At 38.7% G+C, this 24834-nt stretch overlaps 1 protein-coding gene across 2 annotated transcripts in view; it reads right to left on the reverse strand.

Annotated features, from left to right (window-relative positions):
- Window positions 1–3708: 3708 nt before the first annotated feature.
- The window catches only part of NCAM2 (neural cell adhesion molecule 2), a 530111-nt gene continuing 508985 nt past the window's right edge, over window positions 3709–24834 (reverse strand). The window contains exons 17-18 of one of the 2 annotated variants that reach the window (XM_038379539.2): window positions 22390–22509; window positions 3709–11091 (exon numbers count right to left, since the gene is read on the reverse strand). In XM_038379539.2, coding sequence (XP_038235467.1) covers window positions 10980–11091; window positions 22390–22509 — 232 coding nt within the window. In that variant the 3' untranslated portion in view covers window positions 3709–10979. The remainder of the gene's footprint in view (window positions 11092–22389; window positions 22510–24834) is intronic. The other variant, XR_006279367.1, reaches the window with a different exon arrangement.

Here is a 24834-nt window from a genome sequence, read left to right on the forward strand (position 1 = left end):
ATCCTGCACTAGGGACATGTAGAAGGAATCAGATAGTTGCCAAGAAAGATGTTTCTGGGAAAGGGGCTGTTGCTTCTCAATTGGTGTTTCACTGGGTATTTGTTGTGACATTTGATAGGTTGCAAGGGCCATTGGTGGGTGGTGTTCTCTGGCAAAAAAAGATGTATTTCTCTGTATAGCATGTTGGCTGGTTGTTGTCCTTCATACTAGAGGTGGCAGCATTTCAGGGATGTACTATGTATAGAGAGAATAATCTTGCTATTCTTGAAGTTAATGATAAATCTTCAATTGAGGTTAATAGCTTAAGCACTCTGGGATCCTTTTGGATAAAGGTGTTATATAAAAGTTATTATTATTATTATTATTATTATTTTATTATTATTACTAAAATAATCTGGTTTGACTTTTCCAGTTTACCAATGGACTCTTATTTATTGTGGCTCCAAAAATCAAGACTGATGGTCAGACCCAGACTCAGGGTATGCTTGTTTCATCCTCCCAGTTAAGAGTCATCACTTTTAAGGAATGCAGTGAGCTAGTTAACCTTTTTTGTGATTCTTTATACTGCAGGAATGTTTAGAGGCTCCAGCAGAGATCACCGACATATTCAGTTAGGTGCTGTACATACATACATATAGTAAAAGACATTCCCTGCCCCAAACAGCTTACATTCTAAGGCCTCAACCCTGCAAACCCTTATACACATGATTAACTTTAGTCCTATGAGTAGTCTCTTTAAAATCAATAGGGCCACTCATGGTAGTAAAGTTAAGCATGCACATAAGTGTTTGCAGGATTGCCAGACAAAAGGTGTGAGTAAAGAAGCATTACTATCCCCACTTTACAAATGGAGAATTGTGCCACAGAGAGATTAAGTGACTTGCCCAAGCTCACAAAGGGATTCTGTGACAGCACCAGAACTGGAACCTGGAACTCCCTAGTCTCAGTCCAGTGTCCTTTTTGTTGATTTGATATCCCTATTTGCTAGCAAATTATGAATTAGGACCTGCTTTGCCTTTTAAGTGTACATGGTAATACAGCTTTACTGAGAAAACAAACATAAGACAAAGTATTTGAGTGATAAAACTTCACTGAATAAGTTTTGATAGCAATTTGTGGACTTGTTTTGGTGAATGCCAGGGACATAACCTGAAAATGGTGGAGGTGAAAAGATAATCTTCATCTCAGTCACAGACAGCCAGAGTAAAGGTATTTTCAAGAAGCAGACCAACTCTTTTATATGAATTCTATCAATATATATACTTCTCACCTGAAAACAAATCTTCTCCCTTGTTGTCTTTCAATATCACCAAAGCTCTGATGATTATTTTTAGCATCCTCTCTCTTCTTTTTAGGCAATATTAACATGAAATTCATAAGTAACCCACCCAGTAGTTCCTATTTACTCCCATATTTCACTACTTCTAGTACCTCCCTTTCATTGTGATTCTGCAGATTTAGAATGAGATCTTCAAAGGCACCCAAGTGATTTAGGAGTACAACTCTCATTAAAACTCAATCCAGCTTGAAACCCTTAGCCCCGATCCTTCAGTGAAGGTTACTAGCATGGACACTGTCTTGGCATTCCACATGGTGCAAGGGTCTACACAAGCAGATTGTGCTTCAGGATCAAGGCCTTAAACTGTTTCAGCAAATACAAGCATGTCTGTTTAACACTGCCAAGTTATCCACTAATGGAAATTAAATTAACTAGGGGGTTTCTCTCTCTCTCTCTCTCTCTCTCTCTCATAAGAGGATGTTTTGATCAACAGCATAAGAAAATATTTCTCACCCTACACTTGGGCACTTGGGAGTCAAGATAACTGTCTATACTTTCAGCACATTATAACCTGTCTTCTGCATATGCCTTTTTAAAAAAATTGGCAGTACAAAATACTGCAGCCAGACATGTCATGCATACCAAGAAATCCAAGCACATTACACCAGTCTCACAATTAACACAGACTTCCCATAAGGGAATGAATTGATTACAAAATTTTGCTGAAGACATAAAGAGCTGTGCATAGTAAAGCTCCATCATCTATCACAGGTTTAGTTCTGGCCTACTTATCACAACATATTTTGCAATTTATTGCAAGGTGGCCTTTTAATTAAACTTGCTGTATGTCATATGCAAGAAGCCTTTTCAGACCAGACAAGCTTTTACTTTCTTTTTAAGGTGGCTGTATGTCTGAGTCCATTTACAAAAGTTTTTTTCAATAGCTGTAATGTTTATTTCTTTTATTGCATTCTTCAATGGGTCTTAAGCACATGCTCATAGTTACACGTGTTTCAGTGCTGTCCTGAACAGGGATGGACTTACACATGTGCATATGTGTTTTCCTGTGCCAGGAGGATCCAATTCCATGCCATCCCAAATGTGAAACTGACCAGTCTCTAAATAGGAAAAAGAAATTATATTTTATTGTGCTTTCAAGTTCTATTAGAGTGTCATTAGTAACACAGTTGAGGAAATTGTTCTTGTCAGAATATCTGACAGTGTTCTCCTAAGTAGTACTCAATCATTCATGAAAGAAGCCATCCATTCTCCCCTACCTGCATCTTAAAGGTTTGAGAGCCACGAAAGCATGGAATATAAGAGCAGAACTGAAAAGGACAGAAAAGCTAAGGCTGGCTATACAGCTGCCATACAAGAGAAATAGAATATTCATAATAGAAAGTGGTTTTACGTTTTCTTTTTGGCTACAGATGAGGGGAAGGCTTGTCTTGTGGTTAAGGCACTGCACTGACTTAGATGTAGGATATTTGGGTTCAATTTGTGGCTGGGCTACAAACTTCCTCTATTACTTTGTCAAGTCATCTAATTTCTCTGATGCCAGATCAGGGGGTCATTAAGCAGTGTTTTAAACATTTTTTTTAAAGTTAGGCACATGCTTATATGTTGCCGAATCTGTGCCTCTGGGCCTCAGTTTCTCATCTGTGCAATGAAGGTAATAATACTTTCCCCTTTGTCTGTCTTGTCTATTTGGGCCCTGTTACTGCAAACACAGAGTTGCTTAATTTTGCATATGTTGATGGTCTCATTGATTTATTATGTCAGCACACGCTTAAGTGTTTGCAGGATCAGAGCCTGGCTGGGATGTGGTAGATGCAGCTGTACTGCTGGCTGAGTCTATGGCTGTTCCTAAGTATGAGCTCCAGACATGGTCATTTGTAGTGGGGTAGCAGCAACGCTTAGGATCCAATGGGGCTTAGGATGCTGACCTTTAGGTGCCAATAGGCCAAAAAGCAGGGATCACAGGCACCAGAGGCTAGGCAGCAGCTGAGCGGCAGGTTTGAAAATGCCTGTGATGCCTAACTGGTAGACTTAGACACCTATCTGCCTCTTTAGGTACCTAAGTACTGTACTTTCAAAAATCTGTCCCTGTGCTCTTTGGGACAGGGCTACTTCTTATCATGGGCCTAGCACACAAAGGGGTCCCATTCTTGGTGTTACTGTAATAATACTAATCTATGCTATATTTGAGTTAAAGGAGTATCATACACTAAGTTTACTGGGACATTTCTTAAATCATGTATCTTATTTTTTGGCAATAGCACACAATTTTGGTTTGTTTCAAAAATACTGTAAGGCTTTAAAATGTTCTGAAAAGGTGAATGTCCTTGAATTAATCCTGCCTACAGAATCAGCCCCTCGCTAGCTGATAGACACTTAGCAAAAAAGTAAATGTAAAATGCAACACTTCATGAAAGTAAAAGTATCTTTACTATTAATATACAAATGGTGAAGAGTGACAAATAATTGATATACTTTAAGCCATACTTTCTATGTCTTTCATAAATACAAAACTTCAGCATTTGCAGTATTATTAATTATTGTTATTATTTTTACAGTTTAGATATATATACAGCATTTCATAGGGACATAAGATTTTGAAACAATAAACAAACTAGCCCCAGTGGTAGCTAACTCATCGATATATAATTCAGGTGGTATATACCATAAGTGGGCTGTTGACAACGTGTGGACTAACAAAAACAATATATGGTATCCCTTAGCTTATACTGTACACCGCATACAAAATACATACCAAGTGCTCATTGTAGCAGGAAAACTATTTTTTTAAAGTCTTGTCTAAATAATTTACATATTTGTAGTGAGAACTCTATACCATGAGCAATAACATTTCCTGAAGGAGTAAACTGTTTTGTTTTATTTTTTGTACTGACTTGTATACATTCTGAGGAGTTATTCTCCCCCACTCCCACTCATAGTTTTCTTTATTTTTTAAATATAGCCTAATTACGTGGCAAAATTTTAGGGTCTATCTGGGCTAATGTTCTCCCTTTGGTAGCTTTCAGAGTTCAAAACTCCCCTGATTCGGGCTAACCTTCCCAGCGGCCTCTTCTGGTTTAGCAGCTCAGTTTCTCTGTCACCACCCTATCTTGCTGCAACCTCTCATCTTAGCAGCTGCTCCCTCTTCTAGATTGATCAATCCTTTACACCAGCTGCCTCTTTTTCTGGCTTTCCTTATTTTTGTCAGCTTTCTTGCACTGAATCAGGTCATCCTGCCATGTCTCCAATCCCAACTGTGATTTAAAATCTGTCAATACAAATTTGGCAGACCATATTTATTTCATTATCTTGGGCTAGAAAAGGCAAATCCGAGTTTGAAATTCAAACAACATTGGGCTCACAATGTCTTTTAAGAGGAAAGATACATTGGTAAACTACAATCTTTAAAGAGCCTGATCCAAAGCCCATAGTAGTAAGTGGAAAGACTCCAGTTTGTATCAAGCCCAATCAAATCTTGTATCAATTGCTCATTTACATGTATGGTAGAAATTCTGCAAATCCTTTAAAACTTGGTGGTTTTCCAAACGCAAATCAATTTGATTAGGTGCTTCCTTAAAATTATATTAATATCTGAAAAATGTTTCAGTGAAGTGTGAAGGGACTTTTTTTACAGGGCTGTTAAAAAACAAAAACAAAACAGAAATATTGACTTAACCATGGTAGTTTTCCACTTAGCATTGCTGCTGTCTGCAGCAAACCAAATTGAGTTTAAACCTCCCCCCAGAATACATCTTTTACCTTTAAAAAAGTCAGGTAATCACCATTTGTTACTTAGAGAGAAACATTTATTCATCTCCTTACAAACTTTGAAAACATGCTAAGGTATGGGATAAAATTGTGATGCAATTTTGAAATCAGTATTAAACCCTAATAAGGAAAAAATTCCCTATGAAGACAGCCAATATAAGGCTGATATATCACAAGTCCCATGTGTGTCCTAATGGTATGTCTACACTGTAATTAGATACCTGTGGCTGGCCTGTGCCAGCTGACTTCCACTCACAGGGCTCAGGCTAAGCAGCTTGCAGTGTAGACATTCAGGCTTGAGCTGCAGCCCGAGTTCTGGGACCCATCCCCCTTCCCAGGGTCCTAGAGCCCAGACTCCAGCTCAAGCCTGAACAAGGGAAGACTGGGAGGGGGACATGATAACAGTTTTCAAGAACATAAAAGATTGTTACAAGGAGGAGCAAGAAAAATTGTTCTCCTTAACCTCTGACAAGAACAAGAAGCAATGGGCTTAAATTGCAGCAAGGGCAGTTTAGGCTGGACATTAGGAAAAACTGTCTCTCAGAGGGTTAAGCACTGGAATAAATTGCCTAGTGAGGATATGGAATCACCATCATTGGAGATTTTTAAAAGCAGGTTAGACAAACACCTGCCAGGGTTGGCCTAGATAATACTCAGTCCTGCCATGAGTGCAGGGGACTGGACTAGATGACCTCTAGAAGTCCCTCCAGTCCTATGATTCTATGATCCACACTGCCATTAATCAGTCCCTTACCCCAACTCCTGCAAGCCTGAGTCAGCCGGCATGGGCCAGCTGTGGGAACTTTTAATTGCAGTATATACATACCCTCACTTCTGATTCTCCAAGGTGATTCAAGTGGGAAGAGCCATGAACACATGTAGAGCCCGTTGAAATCAATAGATAAAATCCTGGCCCCTCCCCAAGTCAACTGGATTTTATAATTAACGTCAATAAAGCCAATTTTTCACTCAATGGATTTCTATACAGGGATTCTCCTCCACATCCCTGCAGGTCAACTTGCAATATTTGTGTCTGTTGGCTCATACGTTACATAGGCCTGGTTGTGGTTTTCTACACAAGAGTGAATTTCACCCAATACCTGTAGCAAATACTCTAAATAAATAAGTTATTTTCATGGACAGCTATAACAGAGACAGTGATGCCATGAATATTTCTGCAGGTAACATTCACAATGGTTTTACTCAAAGTAAAATAGTGGGAAAAGATTCCAGGGTTCCTTTCAGATCTGAAAGGGGTTGTTAACATTTTAGAGGGAATGGGAGGACTAATAACAGTGTGGAGGATCCCTAGATGAATTTCAAAAAAGCTTCAACTTGAGGCATTTGGTCCAAGTACCCCCACACAAGGCAATGCCTTCCCCTATCTAAATCCTGAACACACCATTCTCTACCTACTACAAAAGCATTTAACAGTGGCTCCAGCAAATTGGAACAAAAGTGCTACCTCTCCAAATCTTTTACAGGTTTGGGGTTTTAAATATTAAAGTGAATTGAAAAATATGATTGCCAGCTTAACTTAGATACATTTTACATTTCTGAGAAGGAAATTATATCAATGTAAAAATTTCAAATCTTCTAAACTGGATTAGTAGGCAAATTATTGAAGGAGCTTTGTTTTTTTTTAATAAAGCAGAGTGGCATGCTATTCAAAGGCACAAATACATCTTGATTATCTGCTCTGAGAAATGGAAAAAATGACATGATTGTAATATTACCATTCAATGATTGGCACTTAAATGAATAAGGACTTAATCAATTTCATTACCATCATGAAAAGAAAGCCACTTTTCAGATAAACATCAGTTCAAAGATTGAAGATGTCAAGTGAAATTTACTATGAACTGCCATGAACTGTTCTCAAAACAGCCTGTCTACATGACTGTCGTATGCTAAAATTGTACATATCTATGAAGAAGACAAAAACTAGGCTCTGATCCCACAAACTGTTACAAGCAAGTAGAACCTTCTGCCTATGCACATCCCCACTGAAGTCAATGAGGTGCTGCATGGGTGAAGGGTCTGCCCACCCTACAAAATAGCTTGCAAGATTAGGGCCTACATAAATTAAGCTTTATCACATCAGGTATTAGCGTCAACAGAATAGTAAATATTTCTGGGCCCCCCATGAAAAACAATAAATCATTGGCGAGAGGGAAGGAACAACAAAAATACTCTCCATAATATATTTTTAGAATAAATTGCAAAAATATAATCGCAAATAATTTTTAAAAAAATATAGTGGTAAATCAAAATGCATCTCCTACTTAAAAAAAAATCTTAGCAGTTTTCACTCTTTTTCTCTTTATCTGTTGTTGAATAGAGATTGTCTTTGCCATGTTTCATGTAATCTGCTAAGAACTGTCAAAAAATTTAAGAGACTTCTTGGCCTCCTTCCCCAAACTAAAACAGTGTAACAATTCAGGTTACTTTTACCAATAGTTATATTCAGTCAACTCTTCTGACATTTCATACTAACACTTAAAATTACTTTCAGACAGTAAAAGTGACATTTATACAGATATGTTTTCAGTCTATAATAAGAAAGAAAAACAAAGAAAGGCTGTTATTCCAGTTCTACACATATCTTACAATTTAAACTACAAGCTGCCCTCATTTGGAAACATTAGCAAAGAGAGATATTTCGGCACATTCTTTCATAATGTAAAAAAACAGTTATAGTTTTGCCCTTCTCCTGCATGGCATCGATGACGAGAGCAAGAGAAAACCTATTAATCTTCAAATCAAAGAGTACACTTGGAATAGTCTATCACTAATTTAGCTCCATCTGATTTCCAGACCATCACACAACACCCCGGGCAAGAGACAACTTCAGGAAAAATAAATACTTCTGGGAATACCAGTTGATTTGTAATGTAGTGTACTCAGACATGCTTTAGCTCCCATTAATATACTGAACAACAAAATATATTTGTAGAATGTTTTTTTTAACTTTTAAAGAGTTGTACAATCCTAGTAATAATAAACATGCTGTATAGAACTTTTAGATTTTCAAATCCCTTTGCACTTGTTTTTCCCCCCTTACTTCTCTCCCCACAATTTAGATCCATATCCAAGCAAAAATTGCCTCCACAGATGAAGGACCAAGGAAAAATCCTGGGGTTTACAGCCACAGAAGCCACTTACAAGATTCAGGGGGAAATAATCACTTGGCAAGCAACTATAGTCTGGCCTGGATTCTGCCACCCTTGCTTACAGTGCAAATGTACCTTATTGTGTGAATCATCCCATCGGTTTCACACTGGATTATTTGTATAGTGAGGTTTTACTTAGCATAAGTGAGAGTGACGGGATCTGACACTCTAATGGCAGAAGCATGAAGGGAATGGAATTCCCTATTTCCTTGATGAGCCTGGAGAAACTACTGTTGAGGAAGGTGACAGTGTATAGATGGAATACACAAATGACTGTCCCACCAAGAGGATTAACTGACTGTTTTCCTCCCTGCTCTATCCCTCAATGCTTGAGTCCCACCAGCCTACTCTTCTACAATTGCTTGAACATAGTGTTTCCCTTTCCTTTACCTCAAGCTATCTGAATGGTCCAGGATACTGCTTGGTTACACACTCACACAAAAAAGGGCTTTAGTGGAAAGGACTCTGGCTCTGAGCATTTTTGCCAGTGGGAGAAGCTCCAGCTGCATGTATGTACTCTGTATGGGAGTGGCTCTGTCAATTACAGATTAGGGGCCAGCCCCACTCACTTTACTAAGGATTCTCACTGACTGCTCAGTTCCAGAAAGAAATGAAGGAGAAAATTAGCAGGCTAATTGTGCTGCTACCTGCTCAGTGCCTAGGAGCAACAAGGCAGGCTTCTGAGGAGCCACCCCTTCAGCTTACCTTGACCCAGAGGCATTGGCTGAGCATTATAAGTAACAGACTTGCAGCAGAATCATAGATCATCTTTCATAGTCTCCATATTCCAGTGCTACCTCCACTCCCCATTCTTGTCTCATGATTCTGTTTAAACTATTTCCCCAACCATACTGACTGTCTGCCCTGACATCTTGACTCATTTTGCATTCTTTCCTAGGTGATGGCCAAGAAGGATTTTAAAGAAAAAAAATCACAAAATTGTTGGGGTCTTCTTGACTAATATGTCAATTTTAGAAGCAATCCAAGGAAAGGAAGCCAGGGGCCATGAATTTCAGCACATCTGCAGCAGGAGCTCCACTAAACACATTACTGTTTGGATGAGTTAGGACACTACATAATAATTCTCTCAACTTGCAGGTAATTTCTCACAATTCTTTTTCATCGTAGTTGACTACAAAGTCATCTGCCTGGCCACAACGACCCCATATCAATTAAAAGTTACATGATCTTCTCCTAGAGAATGGACAGCCAAAGTACTATGACTATGAACCAAATTTAGATGTAGGTTACGTGGGTGTCACTCCACTGAGTAGAGTTAAACCTTCATATAACAGATCTATATTCAGTTATGGAGCAGTTCTACCATGGGATGATCCACAACTTGCCCCTGAAGAGCAGATATTTTAGTTAATGGTCATTTGTTGACTATGTCTGCCTCCTCCAAAGTCAAGGCTTGATTAGTGTAGAAGATGATGGATACTGAAGGCTGGACTGGGCACAAAATGTTATTCCTCCAACTGGTAATAATGAAAAATCAATTATCAATAGAGGAGGATTAATTTTTCACCGAAGGAAGATTATCTGATCATAATAGCTTATAGCTATCACAACCAGCCTAAGTAAAAGTGATTGTCTTGGAGACTGTGGAGCTTAAAAATATTTAGACCATTGGATACCACAAATTTAATAATTTTATAATGTTCTTAACCATTTAGTCAAAGTTCTTCTTGTCCTTCTTTCTTGATGTGTTTTTTTTATAATACAAAGGATATGCAATTATTATTCCTAAGCTACAAAACAAGTGCTGTGTTAAGGACAACTATTTAACAACATGCCTACTGGGTTGGGATGAACAACTCCTTTGTTATACTGAAATGCAATACTTTATTCCTTGACTAGGTGGTTAAAACTAAGAAGGACTGATATACATCTATAAGTACATGGAGGCAACTAATTTGAGCTCATGTTTATTTTAAGATTTCACTTGAAGCCAAAAGCTATCATAAATCAGTTTTCTTTTCACACAAAAAAACATGTTTCCACATTTTAGTTCACACATGATCTCCCAAACATTAACACAGAATATCTGAAAATCTAGTAGCCTTTCAGAGTCAAACACTCATATACTTTAGAGGAGACCAATATTTTTCTGCAAAATATTCAACCAGTTTTGTTTTAAATCTGTACATCATGTTATTACCCTTGTACTATATTTAAAAACCAATGTGCAGGTCTGTCACCATCTAATAATCAGTCTTTCTATTTTGTGTCAAATGATAAAATACAGCCAAGGTGGCTATTTAACCTTTGCCAGCCCTCTGTCTCAAGTTCCATACGAAGATTGATTTTTCCCCCCTTCTTTTAAAGGCCACCTAAACCTTTTGCTCTATTACCAGTGGAAACAAATACAGGAGTATATGACACTTTCTTTCATGTGCATTGTAGGATGTGGAGCTATTTGTTTTTTTATTGTCTGTGGCTGGGGGTAGCTTGGTAAAAGTGGTTTTATAAATAGATCACCTTTGTAATATAATAAATTACAGTACTTTTTCTGCAGATTCAAATTGATACCAAGGGACTGTGGTCAGCCAGGACTACATACTAAAACATTAACAAAACAAAATAGAGAGGTACTGTAGACAGAAGAAGTTTGATCATATGTACATGTGTACTAACTATTCCAAGCTTAAGTAGCCCAAGAAATTAAGGTCAGCTGTAGAATTTTGGTCACAGGGTTACGCCAATCCAAATACTTTTTTCAGACAGCTGTAGTCATCTTTTTATGCTTTGCTATCATCTTCTTTTGACTGGATGATGTCATTAGAAACTTTGATTTCTATAGTTTCTGGATTTAAAGCTTCTTTCCCATTTTCTTCTTTTAGTGGCAGTTTCCTGTGAGAAATGAGAAAAAGCCATGATTTACTTAAAATAATGCACCAAACTGTTTTCTTAAAGAACAATTATATCTGTTATCTGTAGAGTTATATACATATAAAGAACTAAATTATAAGCACCTAACTGTTTTTTAAAGAAAATGTAAGTACAGTATCCATTCAAATAAAGCCTCTAAGGGCTAAATTGTGGAGGCTGCTCCCTGCAACGCAAGTAGCTAGTTCATGTGGACACAGGCGCTGACTTTACAATGTGCCGGGGGGGTGCACACCTGTGGGTCTGCTCCAGCCCCCAGCCCCATTCCACCAAGGCCTCACCCCACCCACCTCTTCCCACCCCTACCCTGCCCCCACCCCACCTCTTCCTTCCCTGGCACGCCCCCTCCCCCGAGTGTGTTGCATCCTTGCACCCGCCCCCTCCCCCCACAGAGCCTCCTGCACGCTGCGAAATAGCTGATTGCAGTGGGCGGGAGGCTCAGGGAGGGAGTAGGAGGCAGTGATCTGCAGGGCTTGCTGGTGGGCAGGAGACATGGGGGGGAGGTTCTGATGGGGGGCTGTCAGTGGTTGCTCAGCACCCACCATTTTTTTCCTGTGGCTGTTCCAGCCCTGGAGCACGCACAGAGTCAGCACCTATGCAGGTGGATAAAGGAGTGCCATGTGCACTGTTACTTCCCTGTGTGGTAGCCTGAGACAGGTATCAATCTGATCCTGTACTACCAGTGGATTAACATATCCCTCATTAATCCAAACAAAGATTCAGAAACAAATTGTGCATTTGTTAAAAAAAAAACAATATTCTTAGATGTATATAGAAGTCTTTCATGCCCTTGCATCCAGAATGTGAAATCCTGGCCCCACTGAAGTCAATAGCAAAATTTGCATTGACTTCAGTAGGGTTAGAATTTCACCCATTGCAAAAAGAGAGCAAGTGTAAAAAGATCTGACAGACAGAGTTTATTTAGGAAGTTTCAGAAAATGGAAGGAAACACCAGAAAGCTGACGGAGGCCCTAATTCAGCAAAGCACTTAAGCAAATGCTCAATGGGACCTAAACACATGCTTAAGTGCTTTTCTAAAAAGGGACAGACCTAGAACAAGCATTTTGCTGAATCAGGGCCTAAATCAAACTTTTATAGAAGAATTAGATCTATCCTTGGGGGTTTGATCTTGTGACTGATAATGTATGTTATATTAAAAAGGGAAATGGAAACTTGAGTCATCATTACAAGTCAGTTCATTATATCAAGCTTGTTTTAATTAACAGTATCTCTTCAGGATCACTGACTACTCAAATCTTCAAGCACAAAACACAAACATATTGATCATCTTCACTTCTCCCATTGATGAAAGCTGTTTTTATTTGAAAGATATGCATGTAGACCTTCAGGATGGGATTTTCCAAAGCATTTACTGCTGACCTAACAATGCATTGGAATTGCTTCACTACTGATTCCAATGGCGTAAGAGTTAGGAAAATGCCAAACAATTTTTAAATTCCTTTCTTTAATCTACAGAAAAGACAATAAACCAATCTCCTCTTTAGTGATCTTGGAAATAGTTGCTACTCCTATTGCCAGTGACTAGCTGTCAAAAATGAATGATTTACCCAAAATATTCCTGTAATAAAGATTACCAAGCATACTGGTTGCTAATCATGGTTCTGTTTTGAAGAATATTTTTTAAATGGAGAACATGAGGCATCTGATTTTATTCAAGAAAATTGCTAAACCCTTTAGTCTAGAGTGCATTGTTCTAGGGGCATCAAGGTAATGTTCAAAGCCTGTTTGAAGACCCTCTTAGGAAAACCTTATAATCACAGTATCTAATATTAATAAAGACAAACTAATCCCCCCAATCCCTGATTTTATGAAATTTAGACTTGCTGAAATGAACAAGAAAAAAAACAGTTTATCAAAAGGTTAAACAATGTGCACAAACTACCTGAAAGACAACAAAGACAAGAGAAGGAGGGGATTTGTGACTTTGAAGATGAAAATCTAAAATAATTTTTGAGAAGCTGAAGGAAAGGAAATGCCTCAAAACACAAGTGATTGAGCAACAGACAGATGGATTAGGTGAGATATTAAATAAAAGCTGATTATGCACAAGTAGTAGACTTGGAGTATGTCACTAACAATTGCAAACTATTTCAAATAGAAAAGTTTCCGTGACCCAATGAATGTAGGGAAATGAACTCCAGATATCCACGTTTTTAAAGATCGGTGTGAGAAGATTGTAGAATGGCTTTAATTACAAAGGAGAAAGAAAGAAACAGAACACTTGACAAATCTAAAGAACCCCTTCTTTGACTTCATAGTCTTAACAAGCTTGTTTTTTAGGTTTGATATATACTTTAAAAAAACAACTCCAGTTGTAATCAGTTTAATAAAAAATAAAATCTCACAAGATATTGACAATGTTTAATTTTATTTTTTAAGTGCAGGCAATATTTTTTGTTGGTTTGGAGTTTTCCTTTATGTCTTAAATTACACCCAAATGTTAATTTGTATTTGCCAGAATTAATATTTTTCCCCATTTGAATTCAAATGCTTTTACTTGAATTAACTTGAAACTGAAAAGTAGACAGCAATTGTTAACTTGTTTTCTAGGCTTGCAACCTACTGTGATGACAAAAAGCCCATGGCTATCTGTAATAGTTTTTCGGTTTCCTTAGGTAACTAAATAATGCTACCTGCGTAACAGTCATAAAAAGACTCATTTACTTCACTGGGCTTTGGATCAGCCTTAACTGTGTAATTCCAAAGGTATTACCAATACTAGGGAGATAGAATTACAGAACAATAGTTTTCAACTATTTCAGGACTGTAACCCACCCATCACAAATAACCCATTGGTATGACAAATTATATTCCAATATTATTAATATACATGCAATGGTCATGTTGCATGTGTTATTGCAATCATATTACAAAAATAAAATGAAGTACACTTCACTTTTCACAAAGTAACTACAATTGTAACATTTAATTAGTTAGTTCTTGAATTAGAGAGAAGTTTACTCTTGCTTATTTTTGAATATTTCAGAAAGCTTTTAAAAAGGTCCCTCGACAAAGGCTCTTAAGCAAAGTAAGCAGCCGTAGGATAAGAGGAAAGGTCCTCTCATGGATAAGTAACTGGTTAAAAGACAGGAAACAAAGGGTAGGAATAAATGGTCAGTTTTCACAGTGTAGAGAGGTAAATAGTGGGTCTCCCAAAGATCTGTACTAGGACCTGTGCTGTTTAACATAATCATAAAAGGTCTGGAAGACAGGTTCAACAGTGAGGTTTTAAAGTTTTCAGATAATACAAAATTGCTCAAGACAGTTAAGTCCAAAGCCAACTATGAAGAATTATAAAGGGGTCACACAAAACTGGATGACTGGGCAGCAAAATGGCAGAAGAAATTCAGTGTTGATAAATGCAAAGTAATGCACATTGAAAAACAAATACCAACTATACCTACAAAAAGACTGTCTAAATTAGCACTCAAGAAAGATCATGGAGTCATTGAAGATTGTTCTCTTGTTTTCAGAGAACTATGTGTATTGGCAATAAAAATGCCAACAGAATGTTATGAACCATTAGGAATAGGATAGATAAGAAGATTGTAAATATCATAATGCTCTATGTCCATGATATTGAATATTGCATGCAGTTCTGGTCACCCCATCTCAAAAAAAGATATATTAGAATTGGAAACAAGTACAGATTGGGGCAACAAAAATGATTAGGGATATTGAACAGCTTCCCTATGAGGAGAGATTTAAAAGAATGGGACTGTTAAGCTTTGAAAAAATACAACAAAGGGGGGATAGGATAAAAGTCTATCCAATCACCATGGTGTGGAGAAAGTGAATAAGAAAGTGTTATTTACCCCTTCACATAATACAAGATCCAGGGCTCATCTGATGAAATTAATAGGCAGCAGGTTTAAAACAAAGAAAAAGGAAGTACTTCTTCACACAACACATAGTCAACCTGTGAAACTCATTGCCAGAGAATATTGTGAAAGCCAAAAAGTACAATTTGATTTAAAACAAGAATTAGGTAAATTCATGGAGGCGAGGTTCATCAATGACTATTAGCCAAGCTGCTCAGGGATGCAACCCTATGCTCTGGGTATCCCTAAGCCTCTGACTGCAAGGAGCTGGGATGGGACAACAGGTGATGTTTCACTCAATTGCCCTGTTCTGTTAATTCCCTTTGAAACATCTGGCACTGGTCACTGTCGGAAGACAGGATACTGGGCTAAATGGACCATTGGTTTGACCCAGTATATCCATTGTTATGTCATTACCCTGGTGGTGCATAACTGAATTAAGAGTCAGATGTGACCTATTTTCAATCCCAAACCTATTCAAATACCATGGCTTAATAACTTTTCATGTGACTGATGACAATACTAGCTCAAAGACATATGATTGTGTGTAGAAGTAAGTAGTTCCTTGCCTTATTAGTGAGAGAGGTCAACCTTGGCACAACTCCAATATCAACCAATGGAAGACAGTGCAACTGGGTTTTTACAGCTGGTATCACATATCAAATTCAATAAATTTGGTCTCAAATCCCATGAGGATATCAGGATCTGCAATATCTCAATGCTAACTGTGCTCAAACCTTTTTTATCCCTCTCACTGTGTACAAAGAGCTCTGCAAATTTTAATTTCAGCTTGGTTCAATATTTAATTAGGATTTCTTTTGTAGATGAAAAATTACATCTTTATAATCTTTGGAAAAATGATTTCAAGACAGAATGAAACTAGGTTGTGATTCTCGGACCATTCTCCCCACAATGTTTTAAAATGTTATTATTTCTCCTCCACCCAATCAAAAATAGTGAAGCATTTGCCCTACATACTTATATTAAGATCATTCAGGAGAAAACATATCTGCCAAGTACTCTGGCTTCGACAACTAGCTTTTGTCATTCTATAAAGTAATTTAACTAGAACAAAACTGATTTCTTTGTGCAGCTCAAACTATTTGCAACACTTTCCTCCTTGATAACCAGGGTACTTGTGTACAGAGAAGAGTGTAATCTGAGCCTTTTCCATCACCATACAATAGACTTGGAACCGCCTAGCATTAAACACTTTTATCCTGGACCCTGCTATGATTGCTTTGTGCTGGTCTGTAGACACAAAGCAGTTGGAAAGCCTGATTAGCTGACTACCTGAGGATTAGGAAATATCCAGTTAGCATAGGGCGGGTGCATATTTCATGTTCTCTGTGCTGGGTAATAACATGAAAGGACTGCATGTTTTTTAAATTAAACTGACTCTTTACTGAGATAACTATTTGCAGGGATATTGTAACTGCAGCTAGCATTATAGCCTAGGCTGTATAGCCTATAGGCTGACTAGGTTCTAGGTGATTCCTCCAAACTCTTCCTTTCTGTATCCTGGGCTCCTTCCTTCAAGTTCCATGCCTGTTGCTACATCTTTTCTTTAAGATTTGTTGTTGGGCTTTTGTGCAAGCATGTGCTGACTTGCTTGGGCCAGAGGTTATTAGTACAGAACACACCTTAGGACATGTCCTTTACTCCCAGTCCATTACAGCCTGTTAGGCTTCATAGTCCTTCAAGCTGGCTGGTTTTCAAACCAGTCTCCCACTGTGTTGTGTTACTGCTGTTGGCAGAGAACTTGCTTCCACCCTGATGCTGCTTGCATTCTGTTGGATTGTGTCCTGTTATTCATATACCTCAATTCTTGTGACTCTCCTGCATGAAGTGAGCTTATGGCTGAGGCTCTTCTACATCCTTTTTGTCCTGTCTGTGGCCCAGTCTCTCTCTGGAAGTGCTGGCTGTCTGCTGCTACTCTGCAGTTATCATCAATTTTGGCTCTATCACTGTCCTGAGCCTGTAGCTACCTCATGTGATTGGTGTCCCACTGTAGCCTGGACTGTTGCTTTGTTTGAGTGGCTATTGGATTGTTGAACCCAGACCTGCTCATCTGTGCATAGTGGCCTCAGGTCCTTGGCTCCTTTGTAGTAGCAGGCTGCCTGCTTAGCTTATCATTCTCTTATCTGTTTCCATGTACTGTGATTGTTCCTCCATGTGGCTGCAGCAGGGCACCCCTCATCGGAAGCAAAGTCTTGATTCTCCAACCCATCAGCCTCTGAGCTTGACTATTATGTAGTCCCTGGGAGTGTGTATTTCAATGATCCAACATTGCCAGGTATGGATCCCTTCCTGCCTCTTTGCCTTTGCTATCGGGGTCATGGCTGTCTTTCTTGCTGACTCTGCTTTCCTATTGGTTTGTGGGTATTCAGGGGGAAGACCTCTTGTTCTCAGATTCCCATTTGGTGCTGAATCATTTGAATTCTGCTGCATTATAAGGCCTGGTGTCTGAGCCAAGTATGCTCTACCTTACAAAATTCACCTTTCAGAGTTCTAGTCCTCCAGATAGTCCATTTCTCAGAAACTGGAGGAGTAATCTCAAACAATTTCTCTCTACAGTTTCATTCTGTCTGGGATCAGAGTACTCAGGACACCTTTATCAACTGTCCCAGTGTTTCAGGCATTCTTTGCCGCAATGGGCTTGTTTAGATCAGTGGCTTTCAACATTTCCAGACTACTGTACCCCTTTCAAGAGTCTGATTGGTCATGTGTACCTTCAAGTTCCACCTCACTTAAATACTTACAAAATCAGACATAAAATACAAAAAGTGTCACAGCACACTATTACTGAAACATTACTTATTTTCTCATTTTACCATATAATTATAAAATAAATCAATTAGAATATAAATATTGTACTTATATTTCAATGTATAGTATATAGAGAAGTATAAATAAATAATGGTCTATGAAATTTTACTTTGTATTGACTTCGCTAGTGCCTTTTATGTAGCCTGTTGTAAAACTAGGCAAATATCTAGATAAGTTGTGTACCCCCTGGAAGAGCACTGTGTATCTCAGGGTACATGTTCTCCTGGTTGAGAACCACTAGTCTAGATGGAGAGTTAGTGAACAGCAAGCCAGGGTACAAGTTGATAGTGCATTAGCTGGCTGTGTGGACCCTGGTACCACACACTGAAAGTTCCCTAGTGTGCTTTGATCTATTCAGTTTGTTCTACTCCTGTTTGAGGCAGGTCTAGACCAAAGCACAGTCTGGTACTTTAACTTTGCAATAGCAGGATCGACATGGTCAGTTAGTGTGCAGCTTACTGTGTACTAACTCTCCATCCTTCCTCTCCCCACCCCCTGCAATGAGAAAGTAAAAAAGCTTTACCTTCATTTCTCATCAAGTCCCCCATGGTCAGCTCTGTATAAAGACAATTTCTGCTTCTAATGCTTATACAAGTCTGGCCTGAGTCTCTCCAAGCTGCCTGTTAGCTCTATTTCTAGGCACTGTGTTGTTTACCTGTCAATCACTCTTACTTGCTGTGGGTCTCATTAGACTGACTGCCACCATGTTTCGCACATCATGTGCTGGGTAATACATAAGAGAAATCCATGTTTCTACAACTAAACATCTTTTTATTAAGGGAACTATGTACAGAGATATTGTACCTGCAGCTAACATCCTAGCCATGAGCACAAACTGACTTCTGGCTCCCATTTCAAACCATTCCCTCCTGCAATATGTGCTCCTCCCTCCAAGTTCCAGCAAGGTTGGTACAGTGCAGCTGGATCTAAGCCACTCTCTTGAAGCACACCCTTTGTGTAGAAGATAATGGTAAGATGACAGGGCTGTGCCTAGTGTCCCTTTGCTACAGCTATTCCAGCCTACCAAATGACCCACTGGGGTCATTGCAGCCAGAGGAGGTTAGAGCTGCCTTAAGGGTGCTCTAACTTGGGCCAGAGACCAAACCAGCTCCCAGGATCAGGGATGGGCAGGAAGTGACCTTTCCCTCTTTCACATCACGTTTTGTGCAGAGTGCAGCTCATCTGGACTCAAAGATCTAGTCAAACAATTTTTACTGTAGTCTTCAGGATGTTCTGAAATTTGGCTCTTCTGTCATTAATGGCTAGTACGTCCCAGTATACTAAGCCTATATGACTTTTTGTGTAACAGTATGTACTCTCCACATTACTTTACACTGCCAGCATATCATTGATAAAGTCCCATCAATTGCATTCTGTCTTAAGCATTTCTATAATGCTCAAAGGAATACTCTATAACTGCAGTCATATTATATAGTTACACAGTTACGACATAACATGATTCAGGAACACAGAATTATCCAGTGACAAATTCTGCTGCAGTTGTTGTGTTGAAAGCTTTTCACTGATGTATTCCCAACAGAAACGGACTATCTAGACAGGTATGGGTTTTCTATAGCACTCCTCCCTGTAGAATCTCAGCTCTTCCACAAAAATTAAATCTGTATTGCAGTGGACCAATAAATAGTATTGCTGGATATATCAGTTAAGTTATCCAGCTGAATGTCAAGTATACACTTTTTTATAGTTGGCCTATTAGCTGAAACTTGAACTCTTCATACATGTTATTTAAAAAAGAAACATATTACATGGCTACCACTCTGAGAATTGATGTATTTATCAGCAAAATGAACGAGGAATACTTGTGGCACCTTAGAGATTAACAAATTTATTTGAGCATAAGCTTTCATGGGCTAAAACCCACTTCATCAGATGTATGCAGTGGAAAATACACACACAGAATATGAAAAAATGGGGGTTGCCATACCAACTCTAACAAGACTAATCGATTAGGTGGGCTATTATTAGCAGGAGGAAAAAAAATTTTTGTAGTGATAATCATGATGGCCCATTTCACACAGTTGACAAGAAGGTGTGAGTAGCAGTAGGGGGAAAATTAGCATGGGGAAACAGTTTTTAGTTTATGTAATGACTCATCCACTATCAGTCTTTATTCAAGCCTAATTTAATCATGTTCAGTTTGTAAATTAATTCCAGTTCTGTAGTTTCTTGTTGGAGTCTGTTTTTTTAATTTTTTGTTGTTGAATATATTTTGTTGTATATGTATATCTTCCTACTGTATTTTCTACTGCATACATCTGATGAAGTGGATTTTAGTCCATGAAAGCTTATGCTCAAATAAATTTGTTAGTCTAAGGTGCCACAAGTATTCCTCGTTCTTTTTACATCATCAATTCTCGTTAGAATCCCCTAGCATTTCCCCACCAATGTCAATGGCGGCCAGTAGCACCAGATCTTCCCTGATTGTGTAGGGACTCCTAAATTTTGCAGTTCTATGTGATGGCAAGTAAGATGCCTTTTCTGTAGTTTCAGAAACAGACAATGATTAAGAACTTGTTTTCCTTTACAAAAGATATTTTATTTTCTATAGAAATATGCAGTTTGCTGGTTTCTGTCTCCACATCATTTACTATTTAAGGGTCTTTGCACAGCAATGAGGGATTTTTTGCTCTCATTCACCCAAAGATCACAGAAGCTTTGGCTCAGCCTCTTCTTTCATAAATATAAATCCATATTTGAGACTCACGGGCCATTACTTTCTGGATGAATTTCTTTAGTAATTGATCTATCTTTCTTAGATTCACATGGTTAGGGCCCCAGTAGCAGTAATTATGCTGCCATTATAGCTATTTAAATATCAGTCCATTTTCACAAATAAACCCAATTTTAAAGAAGAAAAAAAATAAGATATGCACATCACAAATACTCATCACAGTGAAAACTCAGTGGCTGACTTTGAATAGTGTCACACTTATTTGTGATCTACCATAAAACCAGTCACACACTCTGCACACATCTTGAAGAGATTATTTAAAATGGTAATAGCAACAGTGCTGCTCCACTGAATTTGCTCTATTGGCTATAATAGTAGAACAGAGGCCAGAATCTGGTGCTCATCAGAATTCAGACTTTTGGATTCTACGGACCCAATAGCTCTTCCCCCCATAATGGGGCAATTGTCTCCAGAGAACCTCCTGCTGGCAAAGCATAGGTCTGCAATGCCTTGCCTCCGTTTTCCCTTCTGGGCATGGCCCCTTAGAGAACTCCACACAATCCAGGTGAGACAAAAGTCCCCCATTTAAGTCCTACATTATAAAAGTTCAAATACATTCAAAATAAAGTCTCTTTTGTCCAGACTCCAGCTGGACCCAGCCCCTCCTCCCTAAGGGACTGTCTTGTCCTGCTCTCTGAGCAACTGGAGAATATACAAGGCCTGTCTGTACCCTCTCCCTGCTCCAGCCTCTGACTCTCACTAAAACTCCTCAATCTCCTCTCTCTTTGAGTCAGAAGCCCATTAATCTTTGTCCCTGGAGCTGGGTTCAGTCTCTCTCCTGGAATTATGAGTCCCTAGTCCTCATCCCCAGAGCTAGCATACAATCAAACAGACTATTTTGCTTCCTGCAGGAGCCATTCTTACCCCCTGCAGCACTCACTGCTTTTCTCCAGGCAGCTACAACTCCTCAGGCTTTTGTTCTGCCTAACACTTCTAGCTCAAATATTAGGCTCAGACTACAGCTCTCTTCCCGAGGGTCTACCCCATGTGTCTCTGTTCCTCCCATACATCCCCAGACCTGGCCCGATTTAATTAACTCATTCATTGCTACCCATCTGGGGAACTAAGCAGATCTTGGCACAGGTGCATTTCCCCTTCAAAGGGCCAGCAACCCTGTGACATCCCCTTGATTCTTGAGCCCCACAGACTGTGAGGTCCTTGTAGCCATCCTGGAGAGCTCCTTCAGTTGCTCCTCATCATGCAGCTTCCAGCAATAGAGATGAGGGGTGGGAAGTGAGCAACTCATCAGAGGAGCCAATACCTGAGCACAGTTCCACTAGCTAAACCAAATGGCCTTGCACAGACAGCTGGGCTCTGAGTTATACAACTGTAGAGTATGTGTGGGGTGGGATGATGGGGATAACCAGAGAAGACCTACATTCACAAAGGGCACAGAAGCACTTTAGGATGCAGCTTGGGGAGGACCGCATTCATTTGGAGGAGTGTATCTCTAGGACCACTGGGGAACAAGAAAGGGAATGTGTCCTGCAATTTTCCTAGTTCCTTCCACCCTCAATGCCAGAAGCAATGAAAAGAAAGGCAGGGCTCTAAAAATTACCACTTCCCCCTCCCATCTCACAGCAGCAGTGAAGGGCTGGACAACCCACAGCTTCTGTTGTGCTGTGGGTTAGACAAGTGAGTGGTAAAGGGATGGAGATGCTCACTCCTTCCTGAAGCTGACGCTGCTAGAACAAAATACACTGATAAACAGAGCGTACCAGCATATCCCAGAATTCTATTAGTGCTACTTTTTTTTCTTGCACATCGCTGAAAATATACTCATTCCAATCAGGCAATGCATAGTTATTGAAAAGCTGTTAGAAATACCAGGCTACATACTCAGGTTCTGTGAGTGGTGTTGTTTCATTTGGCTCATTTACTGGACTCCCGTCTTCATGATTGGTAATTCTTTCATCCTCTGTTCTCATTTCCACTATTGGCTCTTTTGATCCATCTTTCCTAAAAAATATTAAAAGAGTCTTAACCTCTATCATTATGGTCTCACAATACATTGCACTTTATTAATTACCATGATCCCTCCTTTCAAAAAGTCACTGAAGAAAAAGCAAAACGAATCATCAATGATTAACACTGGAATACATTCAACAGTTTTGCTCCTGATTTCTTACAACCTTCAAAGCATTCTGTCACTGTTGCTGCTTATCTGACCTAAAAGCACACATGCATACCATAAAATCTCAAAAGAGCATTTGTTTATGAGTACATAATAAGTGGACAGCTTCTCGCTCGCAAAACATCTTTACTGACCTCAGCAGAAGCAACAAGTAAAACATAGGGCTCGATTGTTATTTGCACTATGGCCCCTTTACAACACTCTGGTGGGGTACTGAGCCTTAAAGTCGGTATAAATATAAAGCTATGGCCATTTTAGGGCTTCTCTCCACTGCTGTAGCAATGTAAAGAAGGCTTAATGCAAAATGAAAATCTGGCCCTTACTCATCAGACTTTAATAGCTCCCACCAAACATTTAAATCTTCTTGAGAAATATATATTTTTTCTATCTCACACTTCCCTTGTTTACAAACAGATGAAGACTCCCCACCCTTAAATTACTGGTTGCCCCCTCCCATAAAATCAGATGAATTCTAAGCAAATTGTGTGTTGGGTGGTTGCTCGCTATGCACTCTAACAGTGTCCAGCACAATATGTCCCCAATCTGGGCCAGAACATCAAATCACTACAGCAATACAGAAAATAATGATAATTAATAACTAATACAATTTTCTTTGTTAGAAATGCAGATTATTGTGTACCCCAAAATGTTTTGATTTTCCAATACAGAAAGAACAAACATACATCCCTTTTGTCTCCTTGAGATCACATTCTGAATCCGGTTCCTAGGAACTGTAATCATTTGAATGCCGAAAACCCAGGACAACTGATATACAGGTGGGCAATCACTCATCTTTAGCAACCTGATTTCTAGACCTGTTGCAGTCCAGAACTCAGCCTTGTTACTAGCTCCTTGAGCTTAGCCTGGGTCCCATGACAAGGGATATGTCTTAGCTTACCTCATGTCTTATATTTCTATATTGTTGCCAGAAAATATAGTATAATTCTTACACAGAGACTTTACAAATGCTCTTACCTATCTATCTGAAATATGGATGGAGAGCTCTAACCCTGAGAGGCTAGATATTATCAGAAAGATATTATTTCCTACCAGCTATGCAGACTGCTAGAGAGACAAGTAATGGAAGTATAGCAAAAGAAAAACTGTAGACCATATTGACCAGCTAGGGATCTCTGTGTTACAGTAATATTCAACAGCCCTTTACATTCTGTAAAAAGGATGCTTAACCAGTGTTCATATATACTTGTGAAAATTACATTTAATTTGCAATGCATTTAAATTAGTCAAACATTTATTTTTTTAAGGCATCAACTGGAAGTGATCAATTTAGGAAACATTTGAGTGTTAATTAGGAGCTAGCTAACTGCCAACCTTTTCACAGAGGCACACATTAGAATGAGGCTTACTTCAAGTACATACAACAATTATGGGTCATAATTAGATTGATTAAGGGTCTTATAATTTCTACTGATTTTATCCTATATATTTAGAATCTTATTTCCAATGGAAAAAATATATGATTTTATTAGAAAGCAGAATGCATGTAGAATGTGCTCTTCATTTATAAAGAAATAATTTATATACACTATGCAGAAAAAATACTAGTTGCAGGAAACATCTTACTTTATTTCTATCTTAGTTGCCTTGTAAATTCTGCATGGGCTATATTTCTACAATCAGTACATATGGAACATAGTTCTTGGCAATACATTTCTCAGAAATCAAATGTAATTAAAAAAATAAATTGAGAGTGCTACCTGCCTTACTGAAAAATATGCAAACATCCAATGTCTTATGTTAAGATGTCTAGTAGATGTGAAATAAATGGAAATTGAAACTGCTCAATATTGTCTGGAAATTTTAGATTGTCCTTTATTACACTATATATGATGTGTTGAAACATGCTGAAATAAGGATGTAGGACTGGGATCATAAGACAACAAGACAAGATTTTCATCTCACAAGACCATCCCAAGAGAAAAATAAACATAAATAAGACATCGTGCCTACCAGAAAAGAGTCTTGAAGAAATCCTAGCAGAAATCTCTTTTTTAATATGTGCTTACTGGTCAGCTTTGTATTTCCTTGAAGCTGCATGTTGTTGGTAAATCAGATATTGACTGATCAAATGAATCTGGGTTTGCTACTTAGATATAAAATGCTTATCGATGACATTTGAAACTTTAGCA

The sequence above is a fragment of the Dermochelys coriacea genome, chromosome 1 (genome assembly GCF_009764565.3).
Source record: "Dermochelys coriacea isolate rDerCor1 chromosome 1, rDerCor1.pri.v4, whole genome shotgun sequence".
NCBI lineage: Eukaryota > Metazoa > Chordata > Testudines > Dermochelyidae > Dermochelys > Dermochelys coriacea.